Below are 12,425 nucleotides of genomic sequence, written 5' to 3'. Positions count from 1 at the left end.
GCCGTCTCTCTCATACAGGGAGTCAAAAGTATCAAAACTCTTATCCATAAGGCCTCATGTACACGGCGGCTGTTTAACGGACGTTTAGGAGCAGTTGGGCATTTTTTTTCAACTGCCCCTGAACTATCCTCTGTTATTTTATCAGTACATGTACACAGGGTCTTTTATAGTAGTTTCTAGGCAGCTGAGTTTAGAGGCCCTTTTTTGGAAAGCAAAAAAATGAGTTCAGACACTGAGTTTAGAGGCATTTCAAGCGCCAAACGCTTTTAAACGTGGCAACTCAAGTTTAGTTTACAGGCGTTTTTCGATTTTGGCTATTGTGAAAAAAATTGAAAAAATGTTTTTTTCCCCAAATGCTTCTAAACGCAAACGCGTCAAAATGTCCCTAAACACGGCATGTAAACGCGGCAAAACGGACTTTTTAAATGTGGGTTACTATCTGTCAAGTTAAATCGTTCAGGAGAGGTTGTAAAAACGTCCCGTGTACATTAAGCCTAAGAGGTTTTGTTCAACCACCAAATTCACACCTGCCTTGGAAGTCTGAATCTCATTGGTGACACATCAAGCAGAGACAAATTTGCACAGCACTGGCTATGTGACGTTATAAGCTTTGTAAAATCTTGTTGCAGTGGCTCCAAATAAAGGGAGTGTCCACCTTTTATAAAGAATGCATAAAAATTTTACAAAATTAAAAAAAAATGAAAAATTTTATTTATTACATTTTTTCATTAAAACCTGCAGAGTATTGCAACTGCAATCAGTGCATCATGGGTGCAATGCACATGTCCCTTTGCGGTTTGTATTCCAGCCCCATATAGGAGAAACAGACCTTCAGTTATGGGGCTGAAGGAAGTAAACGCTTGACTAAACTGCACTTGTGAGTTTCACTGCCGTGGTGGCAGACCCTGAGACTGGATCTGTGAGTGGAGGATGTGGTTGTCCGAGCTAAGCCACGTTCATCTGTGCTAAATTCAAGCAACAACAGAATGCTCCTCCAGGGAGCATGGGTAATGCAGGTCATACATGCAACAGACAGTTGTTTCCACTGGTAAAGGTATTATTGTATTTTGGAAGGCCTACTTTAGTGTTCCTCAATGTTTTGTGCCCGTTACAGACATACTAGTGTTGTCCCACAGCAGGTCATGAAGGTGCTTAAAGCGGTTGTAAACCTCAGACATAAAATATGAACAAAGCATATCCCTCTATAGTGTTTATTTGTCTCAATTAAGAGCACCAAGTGTAATTTCTGTCTTCTGCTTCGTACCTCTGCCATCAGCATAACTCACTTCTGACAAGTTTTCCTGACACCAAGAGAAAAAAGGTGATGGGAGAGATCTCCAGCTGATTGACAGCCTCAGCTCTGTTCCTGTGTGAAGTGGGGTGTGTCCCTTCCCTCCAATTGGCTCTCAGAGCTCTCCTGAGCTCTGTAGAGTGTAACTTCAGCTCTCTGCCCCTTTTTTATGAACTTAATCAAGCTTTAAATATTCAGCACTTTGAACGATGTAGAGAAGAGAAGACTGCAGATAAATAGGTACAACATATGTAGGAGAATGTGTTTCCTCTCTGTGCATCAGCTGAGGCCAGTCACATCACTGGGTATATGTAAGGGTTTACAATCACTTTAAATTATATCAGAGAGGGGCACAGGCTGGCATTTGCTGGCCTCCTAAAAATTCTAGTTACCTGGGTAGGTATGTCTTCAATACTTTTTGATTCACAGACTCAGAAAAAGCATGCTATAAATAAGGCCCATACATAATGCAAAACATGGGTTGAAAATTGCTAGATTCTAGGGCTGCAACTAACGATTATTTTCATAATCGATTAGTTGGCCGATTATTGTTTCGATTAATCGGTTAATAACCTTAAAAAAAAAAAAAAGTGTGGCGTATAATTTAGTTAATATGTAAAGTTTTAAAAAAAAGGCAATTTATTCTTAAATATCTCTATTAAATATAAATAACCAAATATATGGTTAGGGAGCAAAATATCTAATCCACTCCTCTGAGAATAACAGACAGAAGAGATATACTGTATATACTATTAGAGGAGATATACTGTATATACTATAAGAGGAGATATACTGTATAAACTGTTAGAGAAGAGATATACTGTACATACTATTAAAGGGTGAATCTGATAAATATTATCAGACTCAGAGATCAAATGTCTTCCTTCAAAAAAAAAAAAAATAATAATTTTAAGAACGTTCGTTCGATTTTCTAATTGTTAGTGGGGTCAAGTCGACGTTCATTTTCCACCACAGTGACGGGAAAGTTTGGAAATAGAAAACTTCTTGGTCAAAGGAATTTTCAGACAGTGTTTGTGGTTTTCATTCAGAAATTACATTCATTTTAAAAACAGAATGTTAAAAACAAGTGAAAATTTTCACAAGTGAAAAACAAGTGAAAACAACATTCTTTCATTCAGCGAATGTACAAAGATTTTTCATATGAATATTCTCGTCTGAAAATTGATCCATGTGGCCAGCATAAAGCTCGCTACACACCTAGGAAGTTTGCTTTTGATCTGTTTCTGCAGTGCTTTTTGCTGTGCGTTTTGATTTTTGCGCACGTGATTTTGCGGCGATTTGCGTTTTTGCATTTTTTTTGGCCAATTTGTTGTTGGGCAGATTAAAAAAACACAAATTGCTGCAAAAACGCATTAAATGCTTTTCTGAAGCTTCTCCATTGAAGTATATTGAACCAAAAAAGCACCGTTTTTGCGTTAAAAAAAAAGTCCCTGACCCTTTCCAAAAGCATAGATGTGAACATGTCCAATGGGAAACCATGTTAATGAACTGCAGTGCGCTTCTGCAAAAAAGCACCAAAAAACACATAGATGTGAACCAGGTCATTTAGTAACATAATGGGGTTAAAAAAACTAAAATGAGCCCTTTATAATACAAAAAAAAAAAAAAAAAAAAAAAAAAAGCAGATAATCACTACTGTAAAGGGGTTCATTTTTTTTACTGTAGAACTGTGAAAGTAACATCTACAGTAGCGATTATTTGCTCTTTGTACTATAAAGGGTTTGTTTTATTTTTTTTTAACCCCATTATGTTACTGGCCGATTAATCGATTATGAAAATAGTAATCGATTAATTTCATAATCATAGTTGTCGATTAATTGATTAGTTGTTTCAGCTCTACTAGATTCCCCCAACCACACAGTATGTAGGGAAACCTTCCCACAGTGTTATTGTGTTCTACCAGCAGGGAGCCTTCCCCATTGGCAGAATACAATGATTACTGTGGGCAGCTATAGCCACTGCCAGTGATTGGAGGAAAAAAACAAAAACAGGCTGGTTGTATTGAAGTCGATCGATGTACATCCAGCCGGCTTATAGACAGATCGAAATTTGGCCCATTCCTGCTGAACCAGCCAACTCTCAATCAGTCTATGGCTGGCTTAAGTGTCAAAAGTGTGAGAACTTTTTCTATACCGTACTGGGTTAGTGACTCAGAAAAAATTATAGACAGACTTGATGCAATAGAATAGAACTCACTAGAGTGTTCCTCACCTTTTCTCCACGGTGACTGAGACAATAAAACATTGCATCCACACAGCCAAAGAACACACGCTTGTCGCTGCACTGCAGAGAAGAAAACACAGGTTTCCCAATGTCATTCTTCCACAGAGGCTTTCCCGTGCTCTAAAGTGATAAGAAATATAATTCACATACTGCATGGAACAAAGTGAAAAAATGCTGGTTCACTACAGTACCGCTTTACAAATCCATTGCAAAACACAAGAAAAAAAAAAAAAAAAAAAAGCACACAGAATGTAAGACTACAAAGTAGGACTATTATTTTAAATAAACTATTTCAGCAACCATTACTTTTGGCTGTAGCAGACATCCTCATACAAACAATTGTACTTACTGGATTGATGGCCAGCACCAGACCTCTCAAGGTGGCAACATACAAATGATGAGGGTCCAGGTTTATACAAGGGGAAGAAAACACAGCAGAAGCCTGACAGTGCAACTTCCAGACACACTGCTTTCCCTGCAAGAAGATGACATAACTGCACTTAAAGAGGAACTGCAGTCTGATCACATAATAATTTGTAATAAAAAAAAAATCTTTGCCATTCTGAAGCTTCCCTCTAACCACTTTACATATTATTTTATATATACTGTGATTCTGTACTTCCCAAATATGCTGCAGAAATCTCCCTCCACTGAGTCTGGCTGCAACCATTTTAACTGTGGGCAGCTAAAGCTGCTGCCTGTTCACTTCCTGGATTTACACAGACACACACCTCCAGCTCTGCAGCTTTCATTGGCCCTCTTATGACTCACCCCCCCTTCCCTTATTTCTAAGAGCCTTTCAGGGCAACCTTGGAGAGAGCGCAGCTCCGCCCATTTTCCAGGAAACACATGCAGCCGTTAAATACCTCCTCTTCCACCATGGCTTCAGTTATTGTGTGGTCTGCGACATACTGGAAAACAAAGCACAGAACACCACCAAACAACCATGATAGACACTAAAAATCACTTCTAAGATAAACAAGGGAGGAGTAGCAGTTGTCCTGAAAGGCTCTTAGAAATACCGTCACCGATAAGTCTAACCAAGTCTTAATCAAATCGCCTTTCAGGACAACTGAGAAACTTATCCTAGGGTGGGACTACTGCCTGCAGTACCTTCCTGCCGAAGGCTTGATCTGCAGTGGACAGCAAGTCCAACCTATAATGTCGGAGAAATGCCGAGTAGATGGACCAAGTGGCAGCCTTGCAAATTTGATCAGGTGTAGCACCAGCCCTTTTGGCCCAGGAAACCGCCGTTGATCTTGTAGCATGAGCAGCAATACCTGAGGGGGGTATTTCTTCCTTGGCCTTGTAGGCCTCTGTGATTGTAAATCTAAGCCATCTGCCCAGCGTGCTTTTGTCAGCTTTCTCCCCTTTTACGTGAGCCTGAAAATATCACAAAGAGCGTTTGACCTTCTGAATTCTTTAGTGACTGTTATTGTAACAAACATCTCCTCACGTCCAGTGTGTGAAAAGCTTCTTGTCCTGGATTGGCAGGAGCTGAAGAGAAGGTGGACAGGACTATTTCCTGTGAGCGGTGAAAGGTCGAAGAAACCTTGGGTATGAACGCTGGGTCTGTTTGAAGGATCACTCTGTCTGAAAAGACCTTCAGAAAAGGTTCTGTGACTGACAAGGCCTGAAGCTCGCTGACTCTTCTTGCCGACGTGATGGCTACTAGAAAAATAGTTTCAAGAACCAAGTTCTGTAAGGAGGCTTCCTGTAAGGGTTCAAATGGAGCTCCCATGAGACCCTGTAAAACAACAGACAAATCCCAACTGGGAAAAACTTTGAGGGCCACTGGCCTATTTTGTGCAAGTGCCCTAAAAAAAATCTTGAAATTAAGACTTCTCTGGATAGAGTCCTCTCAAAAAAAAAAAAAAAAAAAAAAAAAAAAACAATGATAGAGCCACCACCTGGGTTTTCAGGGTGCTGGCTGTCAGCCCCTTCTCCATTCCATGATGGAGAAATTCTAAGACTGACACTAAAAACTTTTGACCTGGAGGCCCTTAGTAGTGCACCAGGAATTTAATTTTTTCCAAACTTTCAGGTATATGGCCCGAGTTACCTCTTTTCTACTGGAAAGTAGGGTCTTCGCTAATTTATCAGACAGTCCCTTGGCGTTCAGGAGGTCTTCCTCAGAAACCAAGCAGTTAGATGTAGTAGGTTTGCTTCTGGATGGTTCACTGACCCCTGCATTAGCAGGTCCTTTCTGGGCGGCAGCTTCCATGGAGGTTCTGTGGCCAGGTTTAGTAGTGTCGCGAACCAGGGCCTTTTTGGCCAGAAGGGAGTGACCAGGATCAGATTGGTATTTTCCTCCCTGAATTTCCCTAGAACCAGTGGTATCAAGGGAAAGGGGAGGGGGGCGTAGCACAGCTGAAAATGCCACAGATGGGCATCTAAGCCTTACTGCATGGTCTTCTTGGTGGAGAGAGAAGAACTTCTGTACTTTCGAGTTCTGTTGGCTGGTGAACAGATCTATTTGAGGTTGCCCCCAAGCTTCGGAGATCATCAAGAAAACTTCTTGGTTCAGACTCCACTCTGCTTCCACCAGTCTCCTTCTGCTTAGTAGGTCTGCTAGCAGATTCTGGGATCCCTTCGGATGGACTGCTGACAATGAGGCCACATTCTGTTCTGCCCAGGTAAGTAGCTGACTGGCCAGCTCTAGGAGCCCTCTGCTCCTGGTTCCTCCTTGTTTCAACACATAAGCTACTGCAGTTGTATTGTCTGAGAGAACCTGAATGTGTTGTCCCCTTACTACTTGTTGAAAAGCTACGAGACCGAGAAAGATCGCCTTCAGTTCCTGCCAATTTGAGGACTTTCGGGCTTCTGCTTTGGACCAGGCCCCCTGAAAGGTTTGACCGTCCAGGTGGGCTCCCCAGCCCCAAGAACTCACGTCTGCTGTTAGATGTTTGTCTAGGGGAAAGACCCAGGAAAGACCTTTTGCCTGGTTGGTTGAATTCCTCCACCACCAGAGCGCACACTTTACGTTTGAGGTAAGTTTGATCTGTTTTTCTAGCGGCTCCTGGTGTGACCATCTTTGTAATATATTCATCTGGAGGGGTCTGGAATGTAATCTGGCCCACTGAATAGCTGGAATCAATGCCGTGAGAAGGCCTAAGACTGCCATAGCTGATCTGACTGACACAGAGGTTCGTCTGAACCTGTCTCACCGCAGATTGGATCTTCTCCCTCTTCTCTTGTGGCAGAAAAATGTTTTGAAGCACCGAGTTTATGGTATAACCAAGGAACTTCATCTCCTGCGTGGGCTCTAGATTTGATTTTTCTAGATGCAAGAGCCACACCAAGTCCTTGAGGTGAGCCTGAAACACCTGGAGATTTGTCAAGAGTTTTTCTTTGGAGTCTGCAAAAAACAACAGGTCGTCCAGATATGGGATGACTGAAATCCCTCTCAGCTTCAGATGTTCCAGAGCTTCCACCATTATCTTTGTAAAGATTCTGGGGGAGGATGAAAGTCCGAATGGCAGAGTTTTGAATTGGAGATGCCAGACTGAGGTCCTAAAGTTGAGGGCCAGACATAGGAAGCATTGAGAAGCCCGAGTTATTGTAAACAGGCGTCCCTTAGATCTAGGGATGCCATGAAACAGTCTGGAGTCAATAATTTTGTGATTGAATGGATCGTGTCCATTCTGAAATGTTTGTAGCGAATCGATCTGTTCAGGATCTTTAGGTTCAGAATCAACCGATACTTTCCCGAAGGCTTCTTCACCAGGAAGATATGGGAATAGAAGCCTCGGCCTTCCTGACTTTTTGGGACCTGGATAATCACTTCTTGTTGAATCAGATCCTGCAGCAGGCTCCACATTGCAGAAACTTTTTCCTGATCCCTTGGCAGGGCCGTAACATAGAATCTGCTCAGGGGTGGCTCTGAAAACGCCAGACTGTATTCCTGGGAAATGACGTTTTTCACAAACAGGCTTGTAGTTGTTTTGTTCCACTGTAGGTGAAAGGCAGACAATCTTCCCCCTACTGGGGTAAGACTGTTATTTGTTTTTAGGGGGTTGGTCTGTGGGAGATCTGAAGAGAACTCCTCCTTTTCCCTTACCCCATTGGGAGACCTAGCGGCTCTTGTGGTCTTGATCCCTATTTTTGTGGGGCTGTTGAACAGAATGAAAATTCTTTTTGATCAGTTGTTTCTTCTTGGAAGGGAAAGCCTTTTTCTTGTCGGCTGTCCTGTCCAAGACCGTTTCAAGGTCCAGACCAAAAAGAAAATCACCCGAGAAAGTTAAACCGCACAGCTTAATCTTGGAAGCTTTGTCACCAGACCAAGTTTTTAGCCAGACAGCACGTCTGGCTGAATTCACCAGCGCTGACGATCTTGCTGACATCTTAACTGATTCAGCAGATGCATCAGCCATGTACTTTACTGCCTTCAGTATCAATGGAAAGGGACTCAAAAAGATCTTTCCGCGATTTGCATGCCTCTACGTGACTACGTCCCTGGTACATTTTGTCATGAACTGACAGTTGCACCTTCTCCCCCTGGATTTCGAGGGTAGTGTAGATCTCTCTCAGACGGTCGTCCACTTCCTCCAAAGATAGCTTGTACCTAGAGGCTCCGCTATCGTCTTCCTCCTCCTCCTCGTCTGAATCCCTGAGGGAGGGAAGAGTACCTGCCCCCTCATCACCACAACCTCCGCTGCTCTACAGGAGGATGCCCTCGGGCTGGATGGTGGATGTTGGTGCTCAACCTGCCAGGCTCTGTACCAACATGGACTTGACTGAACTCAGTGAGCTCGTAAGTTCCCGTACTGAAGAGAACAAGTCCTTGTATTGCTGGGACGTTTCCTCTTCAACCAAGTCCTTAATACAGGACCACCACATTGCCTTCTGCCATGAATCTCTAAGGGGGTTCTTGCAGGAGGGACATTTCCTCTGACTTGGTGGATTTGAATGCTTAGACTTTCCTAACACTTTTTCCGCAATGAGAAAAAATTAAACTCACCTAGGGCACCTAACGTATTTTACCAACCCCTAGTGCACAGCTAGACCACCACCAGACACAAAGGAAACAGTGCCCCGAGCAATGCAATCTCAACAGCAACCACCCAGTCCACACTGCAGGGTCCAAGTGAAGTAACCTCTGACCGTGCAGCCACAGGCTCCCTGCAGGGAGGATCCAACAAAACAGCAAAACATAAGCCCATATGGATCAAAATAAAGGCACCACTGTACCCCTCTTACCTGGGCCTGACCGGTGCTTGGGGCACCTGCTTCCACCGTGGCTGTCGGTCTCTCCTCCATCTTTGGCAGAGAACTCAGCGGAGTACTGAGAAACCATCTGGTTTTTTAATTTTCCCAGCGTCACCAACGAGGCCCGGAACCGGAAGCGCCGGTCAATGGACCCGGCCCCTAGTCTCTGCGTTCCAGGAGCTTGGAACCACTAGCGCCATGCCTCCGCAGAAAGCCGCGTCACTGGACATGATGTCACCCGCCAGCCGGTACATGCGGGACACGCCGCTGACCAGCAGCGGCACCCACCTGGCCACCAGTGCCATGCCAGCGGACCCCGGGCACACAGACGCCACGCCTCCTGCGGGCCCTTGCATCCCCTGAGCTGGAGAGACCGGGGACTCCGGAACACCCCCCCCGCCCATACTGGGGGGGGGGTCCTGGGATGGTCACTGCAAAAGAAAAGACACAGAGGTAAGCCTACACCCTCCACCTTGGAGAGAGCGCAGCTCCCTGGTTCCAGCATGCGCTTCCACCATGGCGGAGGAAACACAATAACTGAACCCATGGTGGAAGAGGAGGGGATTTAAAGGCTGTATGTATTTCCTGGAAAATGGGCGTAGCTGCGCTTTCTCCAAGGTTGTCCTGAAAGGCGACTTGAGAAAAAATATATATATTTTACTATCCAAAGTAAAAACAAGGGCAGAAGATTTAATAGATGGGAAGTTGAAAAAAGTTAGTAAAGTTAGTAAAAGGAGTAAGGATCAAATACAGATACAGTCGTATGCAAAAGTTTAGGAACCCCTGACAAATCTACTCGGGCATTTATGCAGAGGAACAATGTTCTGGAATGGACATCCCAGTCCCCAGACCTGAATATCATTAAACATCTGTGGGGTGATTTGAAGCGTGCTGTACATGCTCGGCAACCATCAAACCTAACTGAACATGAGATTTTTGTAAGGAGGAATGGTCCAAAATACATTCATCCAGAATCCAGACACTCATTACAGGCTATAGGAAGCGTCTAGAGGCTGTTATTTCTGCTAAAGGAGGCTCTACTAAATATTGATGTGATTTTCCTGTTGGGGTGCCCAAATTTATGCACCTGTCTAATTTCGTTTTGATGCATATTGCACATTTTCTGTTAATCCAATAAACCTCATTTCACTACTGAAATATTACTGTGTCCTTCAGTTATTTGATAGATCAAAATGAAATTGCTGATCCAAACACCCAAATATTTATAAATGACAATCATGGAAATTGTCAGGGTTCCTAAACTTTTGCATACGACTGTATGAACTAAACAGCTACAGATTATGGAAGTCAAATTAATGAAAGATTATGATTAGCTGCATGGATTTAAGAAAACCTAAAAAGCATGGAGGCTGTGTGCACCTTTTTTTGCAACTGCAGTCAGTTGATCATAGGTGCAATGCACACGCTCCTTCACGGTTTACATTCCAGCCCGAAGTCTGTATAGAGAAACAGACCTTCAGTTATGGGGCTGAAGGAAGAAAACTGCACTTGTAAGCTCCACTGCCATGGAAACATGGATGCTGCCACCGATTACCTCTCATTTGGAAACCTTCTGGTTTTCATGCGGATTTGGAACTAATATGCAGATTAGGAGCTCTGAGTTCATTTTAGCTTCCTGATCTGCATGCTTGATCCAGATCAGTGTCTTAGAGCAGTGTTTCTCAACTCCAGTCCTCAAGGCGCGCCAACAGGTCATGTTTTCAGGCTTTCCATTGTTTTGCACAGGTTGATTTGACCAGTTTCACTGCCTTCGTAATTGCCACAGCTGTTTCATCTGAGGGAAATTCTGAAAACATGACCTGTTGGGGCACCTTGAGGACTGGAGTTGAGAAACACTGTCTTAGAGTACCGATGTTAGAAGGCCAGGCAACTTGTATTTTTAAACAAAAGGCACTATTATCAGCACCAAGATCACGGTTATTGCAGCTTTCCTTTGCTCATACAGCCCTCCCTAAAAAAATCCCCTTATATTTACCTTACCAGCACTCCCCACCACTCTTTCCTCCTCTTTAGCCATCCACATTACCTGTTACCTTGAGTATGTAGGTGCATGCACCTCCTTCACTGTGACAGTGTTCTGGTCTAGCAGCCAATAGCTAGTCTCTGAGCACTGTCACATGATCAGGGGAGTGGCATCACTGCCCCCCAGCTTGTCAACACCAGTTTTTTCAGTACCAGCTGTGGGGGAGCAAAGAACAAAGAGCAATGATGGATCATAAGGTGATGGATTATAGTGGAGTTTAGGGTTGACTTGTATAAGGTGACAGTGTCTCTTTAAAACTGAAGTGCATAAAGTCTTGCTTATTCTTTAATGACTTTTGGCATCCTTTGTAGTTTTTCCATAGATCTGTGCAGTAATCCAGCATGAAAAACTCCTGTAATAAAGACTAGCTAGTGTTGCTTTCTCTCCCTTGTGTAGGGTGCCTGGTCTTGTACACGATCCCCTCTTGAAATTTTTTTTTAGGCAGCCTGTAGTGGGGGAACCTGCTGGGTCCCTCCTACATCTCTGCATAGGCTACATGCAGCACAGTGATGCAAAAGCATTTGGTGGAAACACTGTGGAGTTATATCCTTTGTGGCTATAGAGAAATATATTTAAAGAAGTTGTAAACCCTCACAGTTTTCCACCTTAATACATTCTATGCATTAACCACTTGCTGACCAGCCGCCGTCATTATACTGTGGCAGGTTGGCACGATCCCGCGAACCATCGTAGCTGTAAGTCGGTCCCTTTAAGCGGGATAGCAGGCACGCGCCCGCTGCTCACTGGGGGTGCTGATGCTCGTGACCGGCAATCGCAAGCACGAGAGGCAGAACAGGGACGTGTGTGTGTGTGTGTGTGTAAACACACACATCCCAGTTCTATGACGAGAGAGAGATTGTGAGTTCCTACGAGCTGCGAACCACGATCTCTCATCTCGTATAGTCCGTCCCATCCCCCACAGTTAGAATACACACATAGGGAACACAGTTATCCCCTTGATCGCCCCCTAGTGTTAACCCCATCCCTGCCAGTGACATTTATACAGTAAATCAGTGCATTTTTATAGCACTGATCGCTGTATAATTGTCAATCGACCGAAAAATGTGTCAAAAGTGTCCGCCATAATGTCGCAGTCTCGATAAAAATCGCATATCGCGGCCATTACTAGTAAAAAAAAAAAAAAATATAATAATGCCATAAATCTATCCCCTATTTCGTAGACCCTATAAAACTTTTGCGCAAACCAATCAATATACTTTTTTTTTTTTTTTTCATTACCAAAAATATGTAGAAGAATACACATCGGCTTAAACTGAGGAAAAAAATAGCCTTTTTAAAAAAAAATTGGGGCCATTTATTACAGCAAAAAAGTACAAAATAGTGTTTTTTTTCAAAATTGGTGTTTTTTTTCTTTTGTTTCTATCGCAAAAAATAAAAACCGCAGAAATGATCATATACCACCAAAAGAAATCTCTATTTGTGGGAAAAAAAAAAAAAAAAAAAAAAAAAGGACGTCAGGTACAGCGTCGCATGACCGTGCAATTGTCAGTTAAAGCAACGCAGTGCCGTATCGCAAAAAATGGCCTGGTCATTGAGCAGCCAATTCTTTCGGGGATGAAGTGGTTAACCACTTGCCGACCGCCTCACGCAGATATACTGCGGCAGAATGGCACGGGC

At 43.4% G+C, this 12,425-nt stretch overlaps 1 protein-coding gene across 2 annotated transcripts in view; it reads right to left on the bottom strand.

Annotated features, from left to right (window-relative positions):
* Nucleotides 1-12,425, bottom strand: part of AASDH (aminoadipate-semialdehyde dehydrogenase) — a 95,613-nt gene that overhangs the window by 4,621 nt on the left and 78,567 nt on the right. For both annotated transcript variants that reach the window (XM_073608399.1, XM_073608405.1), the window contains 2 exons: nucleotides 3,885-4,010; nucleotides 3,524-3,655 (listed from right to left, as the gene is read on the bottom strand). In XM_073608399.1, coding sequence (XP_073464500.1) covers nucleotides 3,524-3,655; nucleotides 3,885-4,010 — 258 coding nt within the window. The remainder of the gene's footprint in view (nucleotides 1-3,523; nucleotides 3,656-3,884; nucleotides 4,011-12,425) is intronic.

This window comes from Aquarana catesbeiana, linkage group LG01, assembly GCF_042186555.1.
Source record: "Aquarana catesbeiana isolate 2022-GZ linkage group LG01, ASM4218655v1, whole genome shotgun sequence".
NCBI lineage: Eukaryota > Metazoa > Chordata > Amphibia > Anura > Ranidae > Aquarana > Aquarana catesbeiana.
The sequence above is the reverse complement of the archived record's forward strand: the minus strand, read 5'-3'. Positions and strand labels throughout refer to the sequence as shown.